Genomic DNA, 25,791 nt, shown 5'->3' with positions numbered 1-25,791 from the left:
ATTTTAATTGGATTAAATGTATCACAGCTTTAATTCAATTTTGTATACAACAAAAAGTACTTGTCAAACATAATTAACATTGCCAACTAAGTCCATCCAGCCCCTTAATACCATTATACCCACTGACAAGGACCCCAACCATAAATAATAGCAACCAATAATTATAACATTAGAACAATAAATTACATTAACACGTAACACAGCCACAACAGGCCTCCATTACCAACTCATTTAGCATTGTAAGGGTTGTAAGTCACCATTGAGCGCCAATGTACCAATCTCAATTTTAACCAGGTAACTATTCATGATTTGAACTATTCGGCCCACCAATCTGGCCTACCTCCTAATTTTCCTGTCCAGACCCCTCGATAGCTATGAGCTTTACTACCATAAGCTACGTGAGCACCACCACCTCTCAAAAACAAGGCTTGCTGCAGACCCTCTTAAGAGCCCATATTAAGAAAATCTATACCCACATCAGATAAATGCACCCACAAACCTTGAAAGGCAACTGATTTGAGTTTGTTGTCCAAATATGTCTACTTCCAGTGAAAGTGTACTGTGTGAAACCCATTTGTGAAAAAAAATCGTTTGTAAAGGTCCTGGACAGTGGGTGAGGATGGGGGCTGGAGTACTGACTGAGAATTTTGAGCCATACTATGTTCTCTCACAGATCATGGGGAAGTAAGTTGCAAGCTGTTTTTAGATACATCCCCAATGAAAATAATAATTAAATACATGCATGTTTTCATTTGGATATATAAACAGCCTTTTAATTTTTTTTTCTGTTTCGGCAGTGGAGTCTGCCTTTAATATCTCATAATCTATCAAAGGTTCAGGTCAGTTACAATGTAAATAAAATGAGTACCATTAAGTTGGGTAATAATAATAAAATCTAGATTCCAGGACCAGGAGAACTCAAAAATTAGATAAAATCATATGGGGATATATGTGTGTACATAATGCATTTTGTTCTTATAATTGTAGGTAACAGTCAATGTTTTGGAAGCAAATGATGAAAAGCCAATATGTTTGCCAAATGCATATACACTGTCTATCCCAGTTGATCAAGCTATAGGAACAAATATACAAAATTTCAAGCTGACATGTACAGATCGTGATTCTGGCCCTAGCTCATTCATCTACTCCATTAACTCAGGTAAATATTTAAGTCATTAATTTACTCATTAAATTCAGTGTTAGATATGCTATAAATGCATATACATAAACATACTTGTGTAAATATATATACTGCTAGTCAAATACCTATTAAATGCTTCTATTTGCTGCTGCTGCCCCCCTTTAATCCATTCCATCTCCCAGCAATGGTATGCTGGGAGAGCAATTAGAGAGATAGAAAATGTGCAGGTTTCTCGTTCCATCTCTCCTTGTAGAAGTGGTTGTGGTGGAAGGAATCTGTATGTACAGTGTTTTTGCTTGAAATGCTGCACATACTGACACATTTGCACTTTTTTTGCCAGGGGCTAGTTGCACCCCAGGCACACATGACTTAAGAATCCTGGAAATCTGTTATGGGCTGCCTAATGTCAATTCTGTGCAAAATTGTCTGTCATCAGCGCGCACTGGGAGTACAACTGCAAGGGGAGCTTGAACTCCTTCTTTCCTACCTCTGTGCACTCCAGGCCTCTCTGCATTTACAGTTCTGATTTTTATTTTTTTACATTATCTCCCTCGCTGGCTCGAAGCACGCACGTGCACTCTTGGTCAGTGAAATGGTCCAATCAAATGCTTCTCTATCAGAAGCATTTGTTTGGCCTGTGCGAGGGAGGTAGTGATGTAAGATTGGACATAGAAACTAGCGCAGGGAGTTACGCACGAACGGGCATTGGAAATTAACCCCTTAACCCCTCTGGAATAAAAGGGAATCATGACATGTCGCACATGTCATGTGCCCTTAAGGGGTTAAGGACCAAACTTCTGGAATAAAAGGGAATCATGACATGTCACACATGTCATGTGTCCTTAAGGGGTTAAAAACATAAGGCCTAAGGAGACATTAATAAATCCCCTTACTTTCTCTGTGTGTGGTACCTATATATCTTTGTTTCTGTATTGTCAATGAAGAAAAAAAGACTCTCTTCCCATTCATAAATTGCCACACCTGAATCAAAGAAAATCATAATGTTACTAGTTTCCACTAAATAAATAGTATGCATAAATGGATCTCATATTTATAAACTGTGTACTTTTATAAAGAATTAGTAGTTTTGTTAGTTTAATACACATTCATTAAAATGTGCATGCGCTAAGGTGTCATTCAATGTATGTGACTGCTGCAAATGCATTACATGTTCTTATATGTGATTTGCAGGGAACATAAACAATCACTTTGCTTTCTCGCCTACTGCTGGTTCAAACATCTCAAAACTGGTCCTTGCAATCCCATTTGACTACTCAGGAGGTAGTGACACTACCTGGAACTATAACCTAAGGGTTTTTATAACAGACGGCAACTTACTACCGCCAGGATCAGTTGGTGTTGTTCAGACAGGGACTGTTTCTTTGTACATAAATGTTTACATTCCTGGACTCACCACCACAACGACAACAACCACGGTAAGTTAACAACAACATTCACTACATTGCTTTACTCGCACAGGACCTTCATGCTTAGCGTTTTACTAATGAGAACTATCATAAAATAGATCAAACAGATTAAAATAGATTATCTGGGACTTTGACCCCTCATTCCTAGACTAGAGGATTTCTGGACCTAAAAACTTTTGTTCCCACTCCCCCCCAATATTGTTTTTATTGAACCAAACATCCGGTAAATATGGATGAGAGGTGCCCAATTCCCTGTGCCATGTTTTCATGTAATACAAAATAATATTTCTATGCAAATATTAATACATTTTTCTAAAAAATATAATTCCTAAAAAACCCAACCATGCTTACTGTATCCCTGTTATACTCTGATCATATACAACAGTGGCAATTTTCAGGCCATTTTACAGTGTCGCGCTCATGCTATGTGTGTCCTATTAAGGGTTACTTTGTTTGTAGGCATACATGAGAACACTTCTGTTTCGAGATTTTGCTTAGTAGTTTACTGTTATCCAGAAAGCCTTTGTTTTTAGTGACACCCCCAATTCTCCCTTTTTATTCCCTTTGACCTGAACATATTAATGTTCCCATATGATAAAACCCACTTATCACCCATTTAGACATATTTAAGGGTGCATATGAGGAAGTACTCAAACATGAAACAAATTGAGCAATCATATGATGTTTCATTGGATATACCCATGGTGCTATTTTTAACTGTACATATATAATACATCTGTTTCACAGATTCACTTGAATGTTGTCTATTTTAGCTTATTGTCTACTTCATTTATCATAATGGATATGTAGTTGGTTTCTATTTTTAAGGGACTCAATATGCAATGCTTACCTTTATCAGACTGTAGGAATGGCATCTAAAAACCAAGACCACTACATTAAAGGGACACTCCAGGCACCCAGACCACTTCAGCTCATTGGAGTGGTCTGGGTGCCAACTCCCACTACCCTTAACCCTGCAAGTGTAATTATTGCAGTTTTTCATAAACTGCAATATTTACCTTGCAGGGTTAAGTCCTCCCCTAGTGGCTGTCTATTAGACAGCCACTAGAGGACACTTCCTGCTTCATAGCACAGGTTTTCTGTGCTAGAGCGTCGCTGGACGTCCTCACGCTGTGTGAGGACCTCCAGCGTCGCTCTATTCCCCATAGGGAAGCATTGAAATTCATTTTCAATGCTTTCCTATGGGGTGCGCTAATGCGCATTAGGTCTCCTCGGCCGGCGGGCGAGATCAGTCTCGCCCACCGGCCGACGTAACCAGAAGGAGGAGCGGCGGGGGAGGAGGAAGCAGCGACGTGGGACCTGTCGCTGCCCCTGGTAAGTCACTGAAGGGGTTTTCACCCCTTCAGCAACTGGGGATTGGTGGGTGGGAGGGAGAGGGACCCTCCAGTGCCAGAAAAACGGATCGTTTTTCTGGCACTGGAGTTTCCCTTTAAGCTGCAATGGTTCTGATACTTAGAGAGTACCTTTAACCCCTTAAGGACCAAACTTCTGGAATAAAAGGGAATCATGACGTGTCAGACATGTCATGTGTCCTTAAGGGGTTAAGTGGGTCTTTAATGTTTATTTCATTAATTTTACAGCAGAATATGTTTTCATATGACAAAAAAAAAAGCTTAATATAAAAAAAAAAAAAAAAATCACAATGGGGGTCGGAACTTAGCAGCCAAGCATCCCAGACGTGTCCAGCACAAGCTCCCATGCTTGGAGTCTAAAATCGGGGTGCCTAAGCGGTCAACCAACACATACACACAGCTGACACCACGGCAAAAAAACGGGAGAGAAAGCTGCACCGGATGATACCCTTCACGGGGGTCAACGACGTGAGAAAAGCCCGTTTGAGGCTTGCACCCTACACACGACCGAGTCACGGGGAAATGGCCGATCCGCGGGTCCACAAGCTGAAGCAGAGACCTACACAAACTAGCCCTCCCTCCCCCCCCCCTTTGGACCGGCGGGGGATATCCCGGTCCTAACTGGACTATATCAAGCAAAGTCACAATACGCAAATACTAGTCAGAACCGAGGCCTGGCCGCCCATGACAAAATGGCGATGGAGCCCTGGCCTAAAGCAAACACGAGCAAGCAGTACGGAAAGATCCCTAAGTCTGTAGAGCACCTCATGCAGAGGATTGACAGTCACTTCCAGCGATTCTGAGAAGCCCTGATGTATCGCCGCACGACCAAACTGACACAACCACGGGTGGAAGACCGGAGAGGCGAGAGCCTGAGGGCACGGGAGACCTCCTCGGGCCCAGCGACTTCACTAAAGCCTGTGCCTCCTACTACTGTCCTACCCGGGCCGAAGGCCAATTTGGGCGCAACCCCGAGACATCGCCCACACAGGCGGAGGGCTCGCCGCCGCAATCAGCGGTTGACCACCAGAACCCCCCGCTACTCCCAAAGGGAGAGAGATCCGGCCCCTCGTGAATGTCTCAAGACTCAAGATGTCAGCCTTGATGCAGGCCTGGGGCTGGAGGGTGGACTTACCTTGCTCCCACCGAGCCGCCAACTCTGATCTCAGCCCGGCTCCATGCGACACCAACCGTGAACAGAGGCCTGCTGCACCAATGACCTGCAACAGGGCAATGTCTAAGGGACTTACCCACACTCGGAGAGCAAAGCCCAACCAGGGGATCGGATGAAAACGCAACTTGCGACGAACACTCAATCTCCCCGGATGATGAACACTGCACGCCTCAGACGACCCAAAAGCCGAACCTGAAAGACCTCAGCAATAATCTGGACAGTACCGTACCTGCATATGCCGCACCCTTAAGGTCACCCCTCTGGCTTTCAATAAGGCCATGCACCGCTATGTTAACACCAGGCCTTCGCCAGACCAGATTTAGCTATACAATGCGCTATTACAATAACATGGTCCAGTGAATAACCATTTCTAGGTAGTGCTATATCAATTGCGCTTATTTTTGTTTATTCAGTGATATATATCTCAATAGAGGCAAGTTCCCCCTTACGGGTCATAGACAGCCTCAGTAGGGTACAGGGCGTACCACTGATTAATCTGTTTAAGCCTATGCCTAGTCACAGCTAATATGCCTGATTGAATGATGTAGACGTATGCGCAGCGTAGCTATGCAACATACTTATCAAGCGAAGCAATTATTGTTTTAGCCTTAACGAGACAGCTGTACAGACCAACCTAACGTTCTAAGCCCTGACATGAGCCGGATATATATCTAGCCTACCCGAAGTCATATAAGGTTTGCGCAACTAACACGCATATATCTTAAAAATGTGCCTGTTAAACAAATGCTCCAATTGTTACCTATGACGTTGAGCTCAAGGACTGCCGTTGGGGCACCATGAGCCTGTATGTTACAACTTACATGTGTTATAAATATACTGTACTTGACTACCAAAAGCATAGCCAGCGACTGTTTCTACTTGTTATTATTATAAAATGTGCTTGTTCATCTTGTGCCCCGCATGTTGAGCGTGGGAAAAGTTGGAGGACTGCTCTTGGGGCACCTCTTACCTGCCTGTGATATACCGTATATATGCACAACAACAAAAAAAGAGTTAAAAAAAAAAATCACAATAATGTTTCTTTAGTTAAAAGAAAAGATTATGTGTATTATTTGTTGATGCAAACATATAAATTAATTAATCTTCTAGCTTACTCTTGCTGTATAGGTGGTGAACAGCTTTAACTCATCTTTAGTCAGAAACTCAGCTTGTCCAATACAAAAATACAGAGCTTTCGTGTGTCCTTGAAGCCTGTAATCAAGCATATTTACTGGGCAAATAAAAATGTTCAGAGTTTGCAAGCTCTTAAGCAGACGAGTGGTGCTTCTGACTAAGGCTGGCTAAAAGCGGCCTCCCTCACACAATAATATGCATTACAAAAAAATGCACAACAAGGCCATATTATAAGTAATATTCTATTTATAGTGATCACAAAAAACTATAATCTACACAGCCAAAGTATGTGGATATTCCATGATACTTAATCAATTCAGGATCACCCATTGTTAACAGCTGCATAAAATCCATGATATAGTCATAGAAATCTCTAAACGACAAATATTGGCAGTACAATGGGTCATACAGAAGAGCTCAGTGACTTTAAACATGGCACTTTCAAAAGATGCCACCTATGCCACAAGTCAGTTGGTGAAAATTCTGCCATACAGATCAGCTCTGGTCAACTGTATATCAGCTGTTTAGAGCAGTGGTAATGTCACTTGCAGTGGCAAGACACTTAATGAGTATCCCTGACCCTATAGTGTTAAAGCCATTATTTAGGTGGCTTGCCACCACTAAGCAACCCTATAAAATAATAAAACTTACCTTACTTCCAGCGCCGCGCCTGTTTGCTGGCCCCGCCCGATCCGCCTCCTTGCTGACATCATCAAAATGTATGGTTTTTAGCCAATCCAATTGGATTGGCTGAAATCGGCAAGGAGGCGGGATAGGGGCATGGGCAAATGCCGGCTTGGCCAATTAGCACCTCTTCATAGAGATGCATTGATTCAATGCATCTCTATGAGGAAAATTCAGCATCTCCATGCAGAGTGTAGAGACGCTGACCGGCAGTGCTGCACAATGTACAGCAAAGCTCCAGGAAGCACCTCTAGTAGCCATCTGAGGAGTGGCCACTGGAGGTGTCTCTAGGGGGCAATGTAAACATGAATGATTATACTCACCAGAACAACTACATATAGCTGTAGTTGCTTACCTAAATTTCAGTAAGGCTTTTGACACAGCTGCACATAGAAGGCTTATCAATAAACTGCAATTTTTAAGTTTGGATTCCAATATTGTTGAATGGGTAAGGCAGTGGCTGAGGGAGAGGCAACAGAGGGTTGTTGTCAATGGAGTATATTCGAGGCATGGGCTTCTCACCAGTGGGGTACCTCAGGGATCTGTACTTGGACCTATTCTCTTTAATATTTTTATTAGTGATATTGCAAAAGGTCTTGATAGTAAGGTATGTCTTTCTGCTGATAATACTAAGATATGTAACAGGGTTGATGTTTCAGGAGGGATAAGCCAAATGGCAAATGATTTAGGTAAACTAGAAAAATGGTCAGAGTTGTGGCAACTGACATTTAATGTGGATAAGTGCAAGATAATGCATCTTGGACGTAAAAATCCACGGGCAGAGTACAGAATATTTGATAGAGTCCTAACCTCAACATCTGAGGAAAAGGATTTAGGGGTGATTATTTCTGATGACTTAAAGGTAGGCAGACAATGTAATAGAGCAGCAGGAAATGCTAGCAGAATGCTTGGTTGTATAGGGAGAGGTATTAGCAGTAGAAAGAGGGAAGTGCTCATGCCATTGTACAGAATACTGGTGAGACCTCACTTGGAGTATTGTACGCAGTTGTCATGATCTTGAGCAGGTCAGATAGGAGACTTATGCCAGGGTTGACTTCAGGTACTTTATTAGTGATTTTAGACATATTATGAGACTTGAGGGAAAACAGAATTTAGGCAATATGCCACAAAACAGGATACTTGTCACAGAACAGGTTACTTGCAAATAATAAAGAATGTCTGTAATTTCCAGGTAGGGTTGTAACAAAGGCAGGCTGGTAACAGAAGCAGGTTGGTTACAGAGGCAGGCTGGTTTGAAGTATACGTAAGGGTGGGGCAGGTTATTGTTAGGAGCAGGTTTGAAGGTAAGTCTGAAGCAGGTTCACAGGAGCCAGGATATGAAGTGTTTCAGTAAGAACATTAACTTCAATGTAAAGGCCACTGGTATTCTCGGGTGTGGCCTTTTGTAGCTGAAGTAATCAAAGATAAGCAGGTGAGTATTCAGAACTAGAGGCAAGTGAGGCCACTAATGGTAGAAGTTAATCAGAGCAGGAACTGGTGTTAAAGGAACAGAAATAAAAGGAAGATAAAACACAGTTGTCATGATACGATCCTGACAGCAGTACTGGAGACTGTGTCTCCAGAAGGATATTGATATTGAGAGAGTTCAGAGAAGGGATACTAAACTGGTTCATGGATTGCAGGATAAAACTTACCAGGAAAGGTTAAAGGATCTTAACATGTATAGCTTGGAGGAAAGACGAGACAGGGGGGATATGATAGAAACATTTAAATACATAAAGGGAATCAACACAGTAAAGGAGGAGACTATATTTAAAAGAAGAAAAACTACCACAACAAGAGGACAGTCTTAAATTAGAGGGACAAATGTTTAAAAATAATATCAGGAAGTATTACTTTACTGAGAGAGTAGTGGATGCATGGAATAGCCTTCCAGCTGAAGTGGTAGAGGTTAACACAGTGAAGGAGTTTAAGCATGCGTGGGATAGGCATAAGACAATCCTAACTATAAGATAAGGCCAGGGACTAATGAAAGTATTTAGAAAATTGGGCAGACTAGATGGGCCGAATGGTTCTTATCTGCCGTCACATTCTATGTTTCTATGTAGTTGTTCTGGTGACTACAGTGTCCCTTTAAGTGCTATTAGTTTGCAACTTCATATTAATGCCCATGCTTTAGGAATGGGATGTACCATACCAGGTGTGATTGTCTGGTTTTCACATACTTTTGGGCATGTAGAATAGCAGCAGGGACTCACGTAGTATAATTAACAGAGCCAAAAGGAAATGGCATGTTCTATGAGGATTTAGTTTTTTTTTAAATTATATTTTGTTATTGTAAAATGTTCTAGTTACAATACGAGAAAGAGACAGTAGTTGTTTTGGCATTGTGACTGTTTACATAGCAAACATAAATAATCATTTGATATTTTTATAAAAGTATTTTGATCTATTACCAGTGGATGTTTTTAATGGCTGCCGTTAAATTGGCATGTTTATTTCTCTTCACTAGAAGAATAAAGTCAATTGAGTGTACAATCTCTTTATTGCCTAAAGATTAACGTTCACGGCTTTTCACAATCACTTTCTGTGACAACGTGCCTTAGAATGGATTAAAGGTTTAGTGTGAATGTCTGTTGGCTTTGATTAAAACACAATAATGTGTATTTGTTACTGATCTCTCCAGGTGACACACATAGAGCCTTTTGTTTTATACACCACATTGTACCTCAGTTGTATTATTGAAACCACATACACATGATAAATATATATATAGTGTGTGTGTGTGTGTATATATATATTTATAAAACACTATAAATATATACACTGCCTGGCCAAAAAAAAAATCGGCACCTGTATTTAACTAAGTAAATATGTAAGAGCCTCCTATTGGATTGTTACTGCATTGGCGATTATCTTTCAGCTGGCAACAAGTTATTTAACCCCAAATTATGCAATGAGTAGCTTCTCATTTCTTAAACAACCATGTTGAAAGACACACCCCGTGGTCCTGTTTGATAAGGGTCAAATCATTGGCATGCATCAAGCAGAGAAAACATCTAAGGAGATTGCAGAAACTAATAAAATTGGGTTAAGAACTGTCCAAAGCATTATTAAAAACTGGAAGGATAGTGGGGAACCACCAGTGATGGACGCATCAGGTTAGGAAGAGAGGCAGATGGAGTGATGCACCCATCATGGTTAGTGCCTAGTGGTTGTCCTGGTGAAAGTTCCTATGTGGAACTGAAATGTTGACTTTCACACGTTATGAGTGAATTACCTGGGAGAGCTGATTTTTTTTGTTCTATACCTTTAGTGCAATTGAGCACCTGGTCAGATAAACTGTATGTAGGAGTGCAAGGCTTTTTCTATTTTTATATATATATACATATAAAACGATACTGGGCGATGAACAAAAATAGACGGAGGGTAAAAATGCTAAAACTGAGAAGTTGTTATGGAAATAACTGTAATTGAAATGATAATCTTCCTGTTAGTGATTGCTAACCTTTGAAGTGCAATTTTTTTTTTTTTAAATCACCGTCATTGAGACAAACCGTATTTGAAGGAGGACAGTGAAGTGTTGATGCATTTCATCCTACTCATATAAATAGTATTAATAATATTGAGAAATCTAGCAACAAAACTAAGAAGTAAAAGGTTCAGGGTTCCTCAAACTCCGGCTCCCCCAGATGTTGCTGAACTACAACTCCCATGATTCTCTGGCTATCTATGTAATTCAAAGAATCATGGGAGTTGTAGTTCAGCAACATCTGGGGGGCCGGAGTTTGAGGACCACTGGGTTAAGTCATTTGTGAATTGCAAAATAAAACATTTTCTCCTCGATTTGAAAGATAATATGAAAAACAGGTAGTGATAAGCATATTTCACAAACCATTTCCAGAAGGTTGGTAGACATTTCTTGAATTCCAAATAAACAAACACGGGAACAATTCCTTTCCGTGTCATCTCCTGGTGCCCTGCTTATGTCCAAATTTCTGGGGGAGGTGCTGTCATTTTTATGCTCCATTTACATAAAAGAAAAATAAAATTCCAAGAAAGGGCACTTGTTTCCTCTTTCCATATGCTGTGAACATCCGTCAACTCATACTCTGTCTCTCCATGCTTGTACTGGCTGGAATCTCCACGACATAACTAGGATTCGGTACTCAAACTGTGGTGTCATGATATGAGAATGTGTTGGAGGCTAAATGTTATCTTACTGAAGAAGTCATTTATCAAGAAAAGCCTGGTAGATCCGATTTATAATAGTATTGATAATATTATTTTCTAGCTTTGTGCAGCCATCTACAAGTGAAATCACTTTGTCATAAACTAAAATCTCTAGATGGTAACCTTTATTTGAGAATGGCCATTACGGCCTCTTTTTATGTTTCTGTTCTGAATACCCTGCTCTGTATGCCACAATTGGTTTGCTTTGTTTTGTTTATTCATTGTACAAGCAGTAGAATTATTGTAATTGTCTAAATAGAAATAAACTGAGCATAATGGCACAGGATCAGAATCAAATATCACCAGTATAATGTTAGACGAGTTTATAAAAATTAAAACTGGATTCTTTAGAGAGATGGACAACAAAGAAATTAACTTTCATAGTTATGGAGTAGGAGTGATGCATTATAAAAGTTCTTTAAGGTATTTGGTGGAAGACTGTAAATAAGGGAAACACATAAATGTCATTTAGTGAAGTGATATATAAGGCATACCTCCCAAGGGACCCTATCTATGAGGGACAGGAACATCTGCATCACAAGCAGCAGGAAGTGTAACAGCTGTACCAATCACAGCTTTGTATGAGCAGCCAATAGTGTATCCTGCTGCCATCTCTACCCCAGGTAAACGATACATATGCACCCGGCCATCCTCCAAAGAAAATATGATTCATCAAACCATGCAACTTTCTTCCACTGCTCCATAGTACAGTTCTGATACTTACGTTTAGGGTCAAGGCACCTCCTTGAACTCTTTGTCCTGTTCCTCAAACCATTCCTGAACAATCTTTGCAGTGTGACAGGGTACATTATTGTGCTGAAAAAGGCCACTGCCATCAGGGAACAAGAATACCATGAATCTGTGTATGTGGTCTGCAACAAGTCTATGTCAGTGATATGTGTCAAAGTAATATCCACATGATTGTCAGGACCCAAGGTTTCCCAGCAGAACACTGCCCAGAGTATAACACTGCCTCCTCCGGCCTGCCTTCTTCCGACATTGTATTCTGCTGCTATCTCTTCACCAGGTGAATGACACACACAGACGCGGCCATCCACCTGACCTAAAAGAAAACATGATTCATCAGACCAGGAAACTTGGCACTATAACAGGTTTGCGGCTATGCAGCGCCATATGCAGCATGCTGTGATGCACTGTGTGTTCTGACTCCTTTATATCATGGCCAGCATTACATTTTCAAGCAATTTGAGCTGCAGTAGCTCTTCTGTGTAATCGGACCAGAAGGACTAACCTGCGCCCTCAACATGTATCAATGAGCCTTGGGCACCCAGGTCCCTGGCGCTGGCTGACCATTTGTACTTCCTTGCACCACTTTTGGTAGGTACTAACCACTGCAGACCTGGAACACCCCACAAGACTTGCCGTTTTGGAGATGCTCTGACCCAGTCACCTAGCCATCACTATCTGGCCCTTGTCAAAGTCACTCAGATCTTTTTGCTTTCCCATTATTCCTGCTTCCAACACATGAAATTCAAGAACTGACTCACTTACTACCTGATATATCCCAATAACAGGTGCCATTGTAACACTAAAATCAATGTTGTTCACATCACCTGTCAGTGGTTTTGATGCTGTGGCTGATCTATAAGTGTATGTACTATATCATATTATCTGTATGTGTATGTACTATACTCTATTTTTTTTAGTTTGCGTTTATATTTAGTAAATAAATTGTATTGTATCATGTGTTGATAGCCCTACATTAAAATCTATCTGAAAGTTGCAGATGTAATATATTGTAAAGTTGTTGCACATTGCTTGGTATTTATTAATGCTCAGACTATGTATTTCTATGTCATGTTATTGTCTTCTATTTAATGTAAGGTTTCAGCATATATTAAAGTGTATGTAACCATATTCTGTAGAACACGATGACTCTTTATTATAACAATAACATCAACCTCATTAATTCTTTCTATACTTTTGGCCAGACATTTACATTTTGTGGGTTACTTTTTATATTTCCAGCCAGAAATTATATACCAACGTTCAACTGAAAATACCTACTCAGCAGTCGCCTGGTATGTGCCATTTGTCATCACCCTTGGCTGTCTGCTTCTCCTTGGCTTCCTGGGATTACTGACATATCTTCTGTTCAAACATTGTTCGTGTAGAACCAGTCCCAAACCTGACAAAGAACCACTGTGAGTATCTAGAATGCAAGATATAAAAAACAATACAATCCTACAGAATATTTGTATTTACATAAATCTAACTGTCAAGCATACAATATACTTTCTGATAACATAGCCAGGTCACATTTGAATCCTCTTTTACCACTATAAGAGTATTCCTTCATCATCATAGGAAGTCTCATTAAAGGAACACTGTAGGCACTAGAACTGCTTCATCTCATTGAAGTGGCTACTGTGTCTGGAGTCCCCTGGCACCACCCTTGCATTCTGCGTTCAACCACTTTTAAAGTTTTAATTTTAGATGAGGGTCTCTCTGTTGCTCATGCTAATGAGGAAGCATTGGACTGAGCAGCAATGGGTGGCCGAGATTGGCTGAGAGTGCCAGCTGGCCATATTCAGGCTATCACAATGCCCATTGAGGTATGAATCAATATGGCTACGTGGAAGTATGTAATCTCTGCTTTAGCCACAACTCCAGTGAGGGTAAGGCAGTTGTAGGTCAAGGACCTCATTCAGTGTTAAACTGTGCAAACAATGGTTTAACACTGAATGGAGTGACAGTGCCAGTGGACTCTAGGCACTATAATCAATCCAATGTGATTAAATTGTTAAAATGCCTACAGTGTCCCTTTAATGACAGTACAGATGAATGAGATGGTGCGATAAATTAATTATTTCACCTGATGTACATTTAGATGATTTCCAGTATAGTTTCCATATAGAAATGACTATTTGTGATTTGTATTATGGTGGGCAAGTGAGATATTAGCTAAAGGACCTGAACATGAGGTATTAAAAGTTAGCTACTAGTCTGAAAAGACAATGTTAGAGAAGAACAAAGTGAGAGACAAACCAAGTTATTCTCCCTTCATGAATTCACCACTGTAATAGATCCATTTTTATACTTATGCAAAGTGAAATTGCAGAGCATATACTCAAATAGTTTATCAAATTTCTCCATTTGATCTAAATATTCTTTGTATGATTAACATATTCTAAAGCAAGCACATCACACTGGTCATACTTTAATATTAAGTTTACTTTACTTGATGCACAAATATATTATTATTATTATTATAGTCAATCTAATGTTTGTTTTCTACTCTTTTACAGAATAATCCCAACAGGTATGTACTTTATATAGATATACATTTTGGTTTTATGGATTATTATTATAAGATTCATATGATGTGTTGTATATTTTTACATCTCTATGTATATTTCTTTATTGCAATAAATTCTCTAACTCATAGACACATGTTAGTTAATACAATGAAGTAGGTAGATTGGGATGAAACCCACCACCAACTTCTTAAGTGGAGCGCTAATAAATAACACTTACCCCTATAGTTTGACTGGCAATTAGCAGTACGCACAAACATAGGGGGAAAAAGAAAAAGAAAAAATCTAATGGTGTAGTATGTGAAAACAATAGGTGGTATATGAGTAAAAAAATAGACACACTCACAAAAGTAGAGCCACATAAGGAACTGGCTCAGATCACAATCATTTTGGTGTACTAAGGTCACACCTTCCCTCTTCTTAACTCTTCTTGTAGAGCTCAGGAATAAAGCACAAAGAGAAATCCCTAGTGCAATATGTACAGATTCTATTACTTACATAAGTGAGATAAAACCTGCTCACCTTGAAAAGAGCCAATAAGACCTGACTCTAGGCTAAAGGCTGTTAACCCTCTAAAGGGGGGTAACCCTTCTTTTGTAGGAGGCAAATTGTAATAAAATCGCCAGCAGGACTGAAGATCCAATTAAATAAATGTATTAATACACAGTAAAAACAAAAAGTGAATAAATAAAATGTCCTCAGTGGCTTCTGTAGTGCTCCAAAACGTGTTTTGCCCTTTCCACTGGCTTTTTCAATTGGATGTTTACTGTCTCTCCCCATTTCCTCCTTTAAATCCTGATCTCTCCTCTGATTGCTTCCACTGCTAATCACGGACATGAACTGCAAGGATGTTGTTGCTCCAGCTGTCTTCACTCACCAAGTTACCGTATTTGAAAGTAGTGGCATCATTTCCTCTCCATAAGAATGTATTTGACCAATTGTGTCTATTTTTCACACCGACTGGATGTGACGAAATTTTATTTTTGGTTCTATGTTAATAGCACAGATTCTGTGTTAGAGGAGCCCTTGCAATGGAGCCATTCTACTTAGCAAGATGACTATCATGAAGGGAAATAGACTGGTACTAAATAGTGGGTTAAAGAGAAGTTTTACTAGTTTAGTGAAAAGTTTGTGGGAACTAATATGGAAAATGTACCTCAAATAGTGGGTGAAAAAGAGACAGATCAGGAAGGGACATGGTGATTATAAGGTGAGGATCAGTAGGACTGATAGGATGAGGAAAATGGGATTAATATAGAGGGTAACTAAAGGTTACTGACAAGTAAAAAAAAAGCCACAAAACACAAACACTGGGGACAAAATGTGGATCCGTGACATAGGTTATCAGGAAGGGTGATGGAAATGTAGTCTAGACCAGTATATTCCAAACCAGTCCTCAAGACTGTAAATGCATTGGAACTGAATTGGGAAATGCCTCAAACATGGACTGTTGGTTGTGTCTTGACGGCTTGGTTGGGATTTCTGCTGAAGGTTAGACACTCAGCCTGGCACCCCCCTACTGAGTGGCACCCGGGGACCGCCCCCCCTCACCCCCACCCCCACCCCCACACACCCCCTTAGTACACCACTGCACTCAATAATGCTTGTCATTACTAGTACAGAACTTCAAGTTTTAATGAATATTGCAATATCAACAATACAAGATGTCACAATAATATGCTGACAAATTGCTACTGCTAAATATTGGAATGTACCATTAGCCTATAGTAAAGTAATTAATGACATGACCATATTCCATAGCAAACTCCTCATGGCTATCAAACTACAGCAGCCAGTCATGGACATGATACAGGTGGCATATGCAAGGGGATAGGAGCTGGATGGTGTGCACCATATTTCCTGCACTGATCATCTGCTTGACCTCTGACAACCTATACAAATGTATGTTATCCAGTTAAGAGCCATTATTAGGATCATTGTGAGCTGTTTGTTTTTGAGGAGGAAATACAAAATTGCTTAGTTATCTCCTGGGCAAATCTCATATTCTTACAATGGACTTGAACTAAAAGATGAATTCAAGAGCACTTGATACTAAAGACCATCTATTAAAGCGGCTTTGAAATCTGTGTTTCCTTCGTTTGTGTGTTTTCTTATGTTCCTGAAGTTAGACCTTTGCTTGCTTTTGTTTTAACACAAATAAATGGAAGGATATATAGCTCACACTCTGTTTTCATGTTTCAGAAAAGAAAAAAGTTAAGCATGATGTATTCTGGGTAAGTTAAATTAGCAAACTCTCATTCATATTATTAGATAAAAACTGAATTTCATTGATTTATTGTACAATCTATCTTTCTATATGCGAATTGAGGTTATCCTTGCCTAAACTAAGGCATTTATGCAAAATAATATTTTCTATTTCTTGCAATACCTTTTTTGAGACTAACCGTAATTTGTGGTGATATCGCCGAACAGTCCCAGGTTGATGTCACATTTCTGGTGTTAACTGTTCCGGGTTTGCCCCTTGGTGTCATATCATCTTGGGATGATCAGGACAAAGCAAGCACAGCACAATTACATATTTAAATGTATTGGAAATGGACAAAGCACTAGAAGTTCAGTAATGAAGTATTAAAAACAGACAGCAGACACTTGAAGTGGGAAAAACCCTCTATACCTACACAAACAGTGACAAGAAATACAAGAATATTGTTGCGCCACAGAATCATAAGTAATACACAAGAGGAATGTTCCACTATAGTGCACAGAAATATTTTGTTGTGCACATTTTCTTCCTGTTACAAAAGTATGTGCGCACTAAATGCTTCTGCAAATGTAAACCTGAAATTGTTTCAAGATAATTTTGTCACTGCCTCTCTCTTATGGCTAATAAAAAGAATATTGCCATGTTTTAATATAATATAAATACGTTTGCAAGCTAAATTATTATGCCCACATGACACATTGCCTACATATATATTTTAGTTTACCTCCATTTTATGTCAACATAATCATCCATACCACATTGCCCTAATTTATTATGCCCACATAATCATCCATGCCACATTGCATCCAGTTGTTATAGGCACATGATTATCCATGCCACGTTTCCTCCATTTATTATGCCCACATGACCATCCATGCCACATTGCCCACACTGTCACATATTTCACTTTGCTTACATTACCTTGGCTATGCAGGCTGCTATAACGTTGGATGGGCATTGATTAATCTACACTTTGTCGCGTGATATATTGACTTTGCGTGGGAGCCACACAGCCCACAGCCTGTGTGCACACATAAATTTGTAATATACGCTGTAGGCATAACAAAGATGTGTGCACATGGGCACACCTTGCAGGGAACAGTGCACCAAGCTTGTTGTGATGAATGACAGTATCAAAAAGTAGCAACTAATATTAATCTTTTGTACACCGTCCTTGAGCATGATGGTCCTCCATAGGATATGAAACAGAAAGAACACAAAAAGTTCTGATAATGCAGTATGTTGAAACACCAAAAGTAAGATCACATAAAAAAGAAGGGACACTCATATTTAATGGAGCTTATTATATGCTCAGAAAATAGCAGAGTGCAGGGTACAATCGCTGCTTATAAATACAAAGCCAGCAAGAATCTTAAAAATGCTCAGATGGATTATATGAAAAAAAGAAGTAAAAACAAAAATAATCCAACAGTGCAGTATTTTCCAATAAAGACTCAAAAGACACTTTTATAGGTACAAGATCTTAGACATGTGTGTGTCTCTACCTTGGCTCTCATTCATGTGAAAATGTTTGTTATCTTACAGGAAATGACTAAGGTCAACACAGTATTTGATGGAGAAGCGCAAGATCCAAGTAAGAATTGTTTCATTTTTATATTATAGGTTATACTAATTAAAGACGGTGTGTAATGCATACCACGTGTTACCGGAGACATTTGCCTTAATTTGTTTAATATTGCTTGCCGGCTAAGATGACTGAACGATTGAGCACGGATTGTTTCAGTAGACAGTATTAGGGTGTGAGCCCATTTCCAGAAGTTTTGTAAAGACACAAGCAACACAAGCACTGTTTCAATGCTAGGTTTCACTAGTTCTGTTTGTAAAATGGAAAAGACACAGTCAATGTTATCCTTCTGGAGGGCATATTTGGTAGGTTTCATCTCCAATTATTATGGCTTTTGTCATTTATATTATCATAGAGATAAAAATTAAATGGACCATCTAATCACTTTTGTTTAAGTAGATAAGTTATTTATGTTGTATAGATTACTGAGCTCCATCCAACAATAAAACAAGCAATCCAGCCAAAAAAATCCACTCATTAAAATTGCTCATAAACGTACCTGTAATCTAGTGCCCCTCACTGTAGGCCGATCTTCCTTCCATGAAGTTATCAATCCTGATGACTTTTTTCCAATTAGATGCTTGGCATAGATACATGCAAATGAAAGACAGAGATCAGGCACATGTGTAGCCCAAGTTTATTAAAAAACATCAATGTCTCAGTCCTTTACAGGGCTTCTGTCTCAAATTTTTCTTATTTGCTTGTGTCTGGAGGTCTGGCCGACCTGGACTTTGGGGCACTGTGTTTCCGCTTAGCAGTTGCTGTCTCTCTTTTTGTTATCAGCTTTTCATAGAGAAGAATTGAGGACAAGCATTGGGTGCCACAGCATTTGACAACAGCATATTCTTTATGCCAGCATCAGACATAAAAATGCATTCAATATTTGAAGTTATTTGTGTTGTATGCCCCTGGTGTGTGCCAGTAATAGGTCTTGGTATTGCAAAAGATAAACAGTGCCTTCTCTCTGTTATGGCGCCATTTTTATTTGCTGGGCTGCAGAGGTAGAATCTAAAGTAAAGAACAAGCACACATTAAATGTATGACTAGGAATTTTGATTTATCTAGGGAGTATAGCAATATTTATTACCCTAGGTAAAAAAAAAAAATGTTTCTTAGTATTTTTTTCTGTGTGCCCAGTCGATCCACACTTTGTATGCTGTGGTGTTTGCCAATCTGACAGGTTCCTGCATATGATGCTCCAACTCTTCTCTATTACAGGGGTAATGTCTGTGCACCAAAATACATTCATTATCATGAATTGATTTTGGTACACGTGGTATCCCTTTAGCTCAGTCCCTTTAAAGCTGTGATTATGTGACAACGCAAATATTTAAATATATTTTGTTTGCACCAATCCTTGAGAAAATAAATGACACCAACCCTTGAGAAAATGCTTTTTAACACATTAAAGTCTAAGCAGCTGTGTCTGTTGTGTTTCTAGTTACAGGAATGATCTATGAGTACAACTCAAAATCTGGGGCAAGAAGATGGAAGGACACCCAGCAACCTATTGAGACAAGACAAGCAGGTGAACCAATGGGCCCAGCTGCAGAAAAGGATATGCAAGGAAAACCAAGAGGAACCCCAAACAAGAGAGAAAAAACTCCAAACAACACAGCAAAGGAAGGCCAGGAGACCAGCACTTCTAAACCTGCTACCCCAAACAGGCTAAAGACACCTAATCAAACATCTACCACAATGGAAAATGGTAAAGAAAGCACCGTCAGAAGAGCACCCTCACCATTATCACCAAAACAAACTCCTAAAGTAGCCCCTAAAACCCCATTAACTTCCACCTAAGTGAAATCCACAGAATGAAACTACAAAATTCCAATGATGTTTTAGTCTGATCATCGATGGAAAGGAGAAAGTACTAAAGGAATATACATATTGTATTTTGCTTAATAGTGTTAATGGTTGATAAAAAGTCATATTAAAAAGTAAATTAATTTGTTTTAACGTAATATAAACCCCCTTGTGATTGACTTTCATCTTTTTTTATTTTTCTTTGACAAAGACAAAATACAACACTGCAGTACAAATATGTAGCATCACTGTGTGGTCACATATCATTTTAAAAAATTCTAATCTAAGTTAATGTATTATACTTATGCAACTATAAAGAACACATCATGTAACAAAAAAAGGAAAGGAAGAGATACAATAAAGGGGAGTATGAATTCAAAAGGAAGGCAATTGGGGAGCCTCGTTTTTTTTTTTTGTTTTTGTTTTTTTAACTTGCCTTGAAAGTAGTTGTGGGCACTTCAAGCACTTTATGAGTCAGGATTATTCACTAATGTAAGAATTCAAAGTAAATTGAAAGTGAGTTTTAAATTTAAGGCGACACTGGGAAAATTCTCTAAGTCAGCTATTCTTCTAGTTCAGCTATTCTGGACTTAAATTTGAAATTCACGCTGAATTCTCCCTTTAATGAATAAACCTGAGTTGTTTTTTTCTCCATATGTATAAATATATAATATGTGGAATATATATATAATTTTTAAAATTTATTTTTTAACATCGACATAATGATTGTATTATATTTTTGTGTATAAACATATCAGGAAATTTCTATCAAAAACCAAACCTGATCTAGAATATTCAATATCAAATTAGATATGCAGCATGGTTTTGATAAGTATTTTACAAAATTGCTATATGTATATGTATAACTTGTATGTGTGTTTTTATATATATATATATATATATATCGTCTTCAGTTTTAGTGTGAGGTCTTGAATTAATTTTCACAAGTAGAATTGAAAGTCCTGAATATGTCTTAAGTTACTGTAATAACATAGTAAGAGAACTATTGAGCTTGTAGTTAATAACCGGTAAATTCCTTTTAATAGAACAGTTAGATTGCTGTGATACTGAGACTCCTTTACATTAGCTGATCTTCTAATCCATGCTTTTATATTGTTTAATTGTGTTGAAAATAAAGTGACAGCTTTGATTGTTTATGTATCTTGTATATGTATTTTTGCCTATGCTTCACTGTCTTATTTTCAATAGTCAAGGCTCAAATATAAATAAAGTCTACCTTTTAAAATTCCTTGTGCGTTACCAGTAAGTACACGTATCTAAAGAGTTTGGTTCATCTTTAATCCTAACTGTTTAGTTTATAATTTGTTCAGCTTTTTCAGTGCTTACTAAGAAGATCCTCTCAACAAAGCAGGATATTACCAAAGTGTTCTGCCTTTCTAATAGCAAAGGGAAACCGCACACTGCAGTAATCAGATTAAGTTACAGCACTTCAATATTGCGTGCCTCTTAACGAATTAGGCAGAAAATATGTTTCTTTCAGATTCAACTACATGGCTTTAGCATAACAAAAACGGCATATCCAGTTCTGCATCTTTTGTGCCGGGCTTTTAGAGACCGGGTTTCCAATATTTGATTAATTGAAATACTTTTGTTCTAGTATGTATCTAAATTTGCAAATGTACTTAGTAGGGATGGACTAGACATTCAAAAACAAATATACACATAACAAAGAAAGTCTTGTGTTATAATCACTAATGTTTTCCCTTTATATTGTCCTCTAAAACATATAAAGAGATTTAGAACAAAATAGAGTTTATTGTTAATGGAACATTCCATTATGTTTATACAGCTAAATGTACCTTTTTCTTCCCAAATGACCTGGTAATCACCCCATGATTCTGATAATGGGTGAAGAGTTTAAAAGGATACTACACGCTCCAAAAGAACTTAAGCTTGATTAATTGGCTATAGTGTATAGATCATGACCCTGCATTATAACAGCTCAATCTTCTGCCATTTACAAAGTATCACTTTGTTTATGTAGCCTTGGTGACAAAATTGTTCCATTTTTTTTTTTAATTCTTTATTTTGTAGTGCATAAAGATATAACAGTGCGTATGTGGTACCCCGACAGTATTCCATACGCCTTTCAATGACATTTATAACATTGGGGAACATAGTAAAACTTGCACAATTTTATATTATCATGGAAGGTCAGCTCGAATACAAGTAGCTTAGATGTGTGTTCAATGCTTGAGACAAGAGAAAGGGTAGAGAAAGGGTAGGTGAGACCTGCTAAGATTTGTAACTGTGCATTTTTAAGTGGTTTGGGTATTACCAAGGTTAATTGTTGAGGCATATGATGCTAACAAAACATACTATTAGAAGACTGGCAAAATAAAAGTAACTGGCAGGCTATACATGTTCCTAAAACAATCTAGCCTGGGATCGTATAACTATAGGTGAACATATTTTGCTAAGTAAGGCATGCTAAATAAGATAAAAGCAAAGCAAGTGCTTAAGTATTAGTATGAAACATAAGTAAAGTCTAATGTGTAGTCAGGTGCGGTTCGCCTTAGGGCGCACCAGCCCTGGGGGCGCAATGTCAGGCTGACCGGAAGGAGGGAAGCACACTGCGCTCCCCTCCAGCTGGTTACTATTTGTAGCGTGGCCGAGCCCAGAGATTCCCGCCCGCGGAGCCCAGCCTCTTCCCGCCCACCTCCTACCCTGGTGTCTGCCGACCTCTGCAGGCTGTGTGGAGGGGGCGGGAATATGACACCATATCCCTGCTCCCTGTGTACCGCACAGCGCGGCTGGCGCCCAGTGATGCGGCTGGGCTGCAGGACTCCACAGAGCCGGACAGCATGCACCCAGGGGACAAGATTGAACTGTACAAATGTAAGTATGTATGTCTCTGTCTGTATGTATGTATGTCTCTGTCTGTATGTATGTATGTAAGTATGATATATATATATATGTAGACAAAAACGACCACCCAGGTGCAGCAATATATTAGGGAGGAAAAATTACTTCCCTCAAAATCTAGGCTGTAACAAAGGATTCCTCGGATCCTCACAAACCAATATATGAAACAAGATACACCTAGATAAAACAAAAGCAGAGAACACCGTTAAGTATAGATGTCCCTGCTATAGATGTTTTGCACTCACAAAATAAAGGAGTAATTCAAGCCCATCAGGTATCTTTAGATCTTGAAGTATAATTCCTCAGGGGTACATGCAAAAGACAGAAGAACTGGACATAGTGTGAAATCTTAATTGTATAAAAAAATCACATTTAATTGAAAAACTTACAAGAAGTTAGAAGTAAAAATGCTCATCAAAGATTAAATTCCTCCCTCTAAGATGATAAATGGAAGGAGCAGATTGCAGGATTTTTCAAGCAGCTCTACGCGTTTCGTCTATATATTAGACTTCATCAGGAGCAGTAACAGCCAAACATATAAAACAATAAAATACAAATACAACAATAAAAGTCCAGTATCTTCTGTCTTCTTATATAGGTCCTCTTTGTCAAATTCCGCGCCAAAAATCCGCTGATCTGTACGTCCCATAGCAGCTGTTGTAGATTTTCTCAAATTCAAGTCCGTCTATGGACTTCCGTATTATCACTGTGGCATGCATATGCGTTCCACCCGCCCGGAAGAGGTCCTCCCTTTTCGACGCATCTCTTAATACGTCATCTTTCCGCGGCTGGAACGCACATGCGTTCCACCCCAGCCGCGGCCGAAAGGTGGAAATAGAGAAGAGAGAAAGTATATAAATACATCAATTGACATAGATTAAACAATTAACATCAATAAAAAAGTATAAGTAATCCCCCATCACTAGTTCAAACGTTAATAATGTATAGGTATATTCAATGGGATTTGATATACACATAATCAAAATGGTATAGGAAGAAAAGAGGTACATAAAGAATCATAAGAATGATTTAGGGCATACAAGGGAGGGATACTGGAATATGCAAACTGAAAATAAATATAAATAAGAATAAAATTGAAGATAGAATTAGAAATAAATACAAATATCAAAGAAAAATATATAAATAAAAATGAAAATAAAAATAATAAAAATAAAATCAAAATCAAAAAAATATTAATATATAAAAAAATATTGATATATAAAAAAATAATAATAAATAAAATCAGAAATAAAATAAAAGATAATAAATAATAATACAAATAATAAATAAAAATAAATATAAATAAAGAAATAATAATATAAAAAAATTATGTGAAAAATATATATATATAAAGAATTAGAGAAAACAAATTAAGTCAAAATCCACATTCAACCCATAGGGTTGAAGTGTTCTAAGTTTGTGAATCCAGTATCCCTCTCTTTGTCTAAGTCTCGTAGTGATATCTCCTCCTCTTACACCAAGAGATACTTGTTCTATGACCACCCAAGAAAGATTGTGTAAATGAAATTGCAGGCACCTATTACAGTGTACTGGTACAGAATGATTTTTAAAAAAATTTCTGATGTTGTTTTTGTGTTCTAGAAAACGGGTTTTGGCTGGTCTCCCCATTCTCCCCATATACTGTGCACCACATCCACATGAGAGGAGGTACACAACATGCGAGGAGGAACAGGTGACTCTTCCCTGAATGAGAAAAGTCTCTTTAGTGGTGAAACTGGAAAAAGAGCGTGTATGGGGTGGTAATCCTCTACACGCTTTACATGAACCACAAGTATAGAATCCTCTGCTATTCTCTATTTTACTGTTAATTTTATTCTGGAAGTGACTAGATGTTAAATATGTAGACAAACTCTTGCTTTTCCTATAAACGATTTGAGGATATTCAGGTAGTTGTGGACCTATAAATTCATCATATTTTAAAATATTCCAATGCTTTTTGAAAATTTTATTAATAGCAAAGGCCTTAGAATTATATTGAGTATGAAATGAGAACTCAAAACGCTTATTAGAATTGTTTGCCAGTTTAACCTTATCCGCCAAAAGATTTCCTCTATCAGTATTTCTAACCCTTTCCACCTCTCTATCGAGTATTTCCTTCTCATAACCCTTTTCGATAAATGTATTGGTCAAGATGGCAGCCTGTTCTAGATATACATCTTGATTAGAACAGTTTCTTCGTAGTCGAGTATACTGGCTTTTAGGTACTCCTGACAGCCATCTGGGGTGATGCCCACTTGTGTACTCTATATAGCTATTCGTGTCCTTGGGTTTGAAGTATATGTTTTAGTAAAGATTTGGCCTCCTTGGGCCGAGATAGTCAAATCCAAGAAATTAATATTGGTGGGGCTGTACTCAGGAGAGAAGACAAGGGAGAAAGTATTGTTGTTAAGATACCCAAAGAAATCCAACAGGTGTTTTTCAGATCCCTTCCATATTACAAGGATGTCATCTATGTAACGACGCCACAGGACCAGGTCCTCCCCATAAGGATTATTGTTCCAGACAGACTGGCGTTCCCAATAATCCATACAGATGTTCGCATAACTAGGGGCGAACCTGGTACCCATGGCATTGCCTTTGATCTGCTGTTTTATCTAGGTGTATCTTGTTTCATATGTATGTAAGTATGTATGTCTCTGTCTGTATGTATGTATGTATGTAAGTATGTATGTCTCTGTCTGTATGTATGTATGTAAGTATGTATGTCTCTGTCTGTATGTCTCTGTCTGTATGTATGTCTCTGTCTGTATGTCTCTGTCTGTATGTATGTAAGTATGTATGTCTCTGTCTGTATGTATGTATGTCTCTGTCTGTATGTCTCTGTCTGTCTGTATGTATGTATGTCTCTGTCTGTATGTATGTAT

The 25,791-nt window shown here is 38.5% G+C and overlaps 1 protein-coding gene across 1 annotated transcript in view; it reads left to right on the top strand.

The window, feature by feature from the left end:
• CDHR3 (cadherin related family member 3) overlaps positions 1 to 20,365 on the top strand; it is a 64,081-nt gene extending 43,716 nt beyond the window's left edge. Inside the window, exons 13-19 of the mRNA XM_063445434.1 lie at positions 988 to 1,159; positions 2,333 to 2,577; positions 13,117 to 13,292; positions 14,129 to 14,139; positions 16,608 to 16,639; positions 18,175 to 18,223; positions 19,656 to 20,365. Coding sequence (XP_063301504.1) covers positions 988 to 1,159; positions 2,333 to 2,577; positions 13,117 to 13,292; positions 14,129 to 14,139; positions 16,608 to 16,639; positions 18,175 to 18,223; positions 19,656 to 20,014 — 1,044 coding nt within the window. The 3' untranslated portion in view covers positions 20,015 to 20,365. The remainder of the gene's footprint in view (positions 1 to 987; positions 1,160 to 2,332; positions 2,578 to 13,116; positions 13,293 to 14,128; positions 14,140 to 16,607; positions 16,640 to 18,174; positions 18,224 to 19,655) is intronic.
• Positions 20,366 to 25,791: the final 5,426 nt, after the last annotated feature.

The sequence above is a fragment of the Pelobates fuscus genome, chromosome 3 (assembly GCF_036172605.1).
Source record: "Pelobates fuscus isolate aPelFus1 chromosome 3, aPelFus1.pri, whole genome shotgun sequence".
NCBI classification, from domain to species: Eukaryota; Metazoa; Chordata; class Amphibia; order Anura; family Pelobatidae; genus Pelobates; species Pelobates fuscus.
This window is presented reverse-complemented; position numbering and strand designations above follow the sequence as displayed.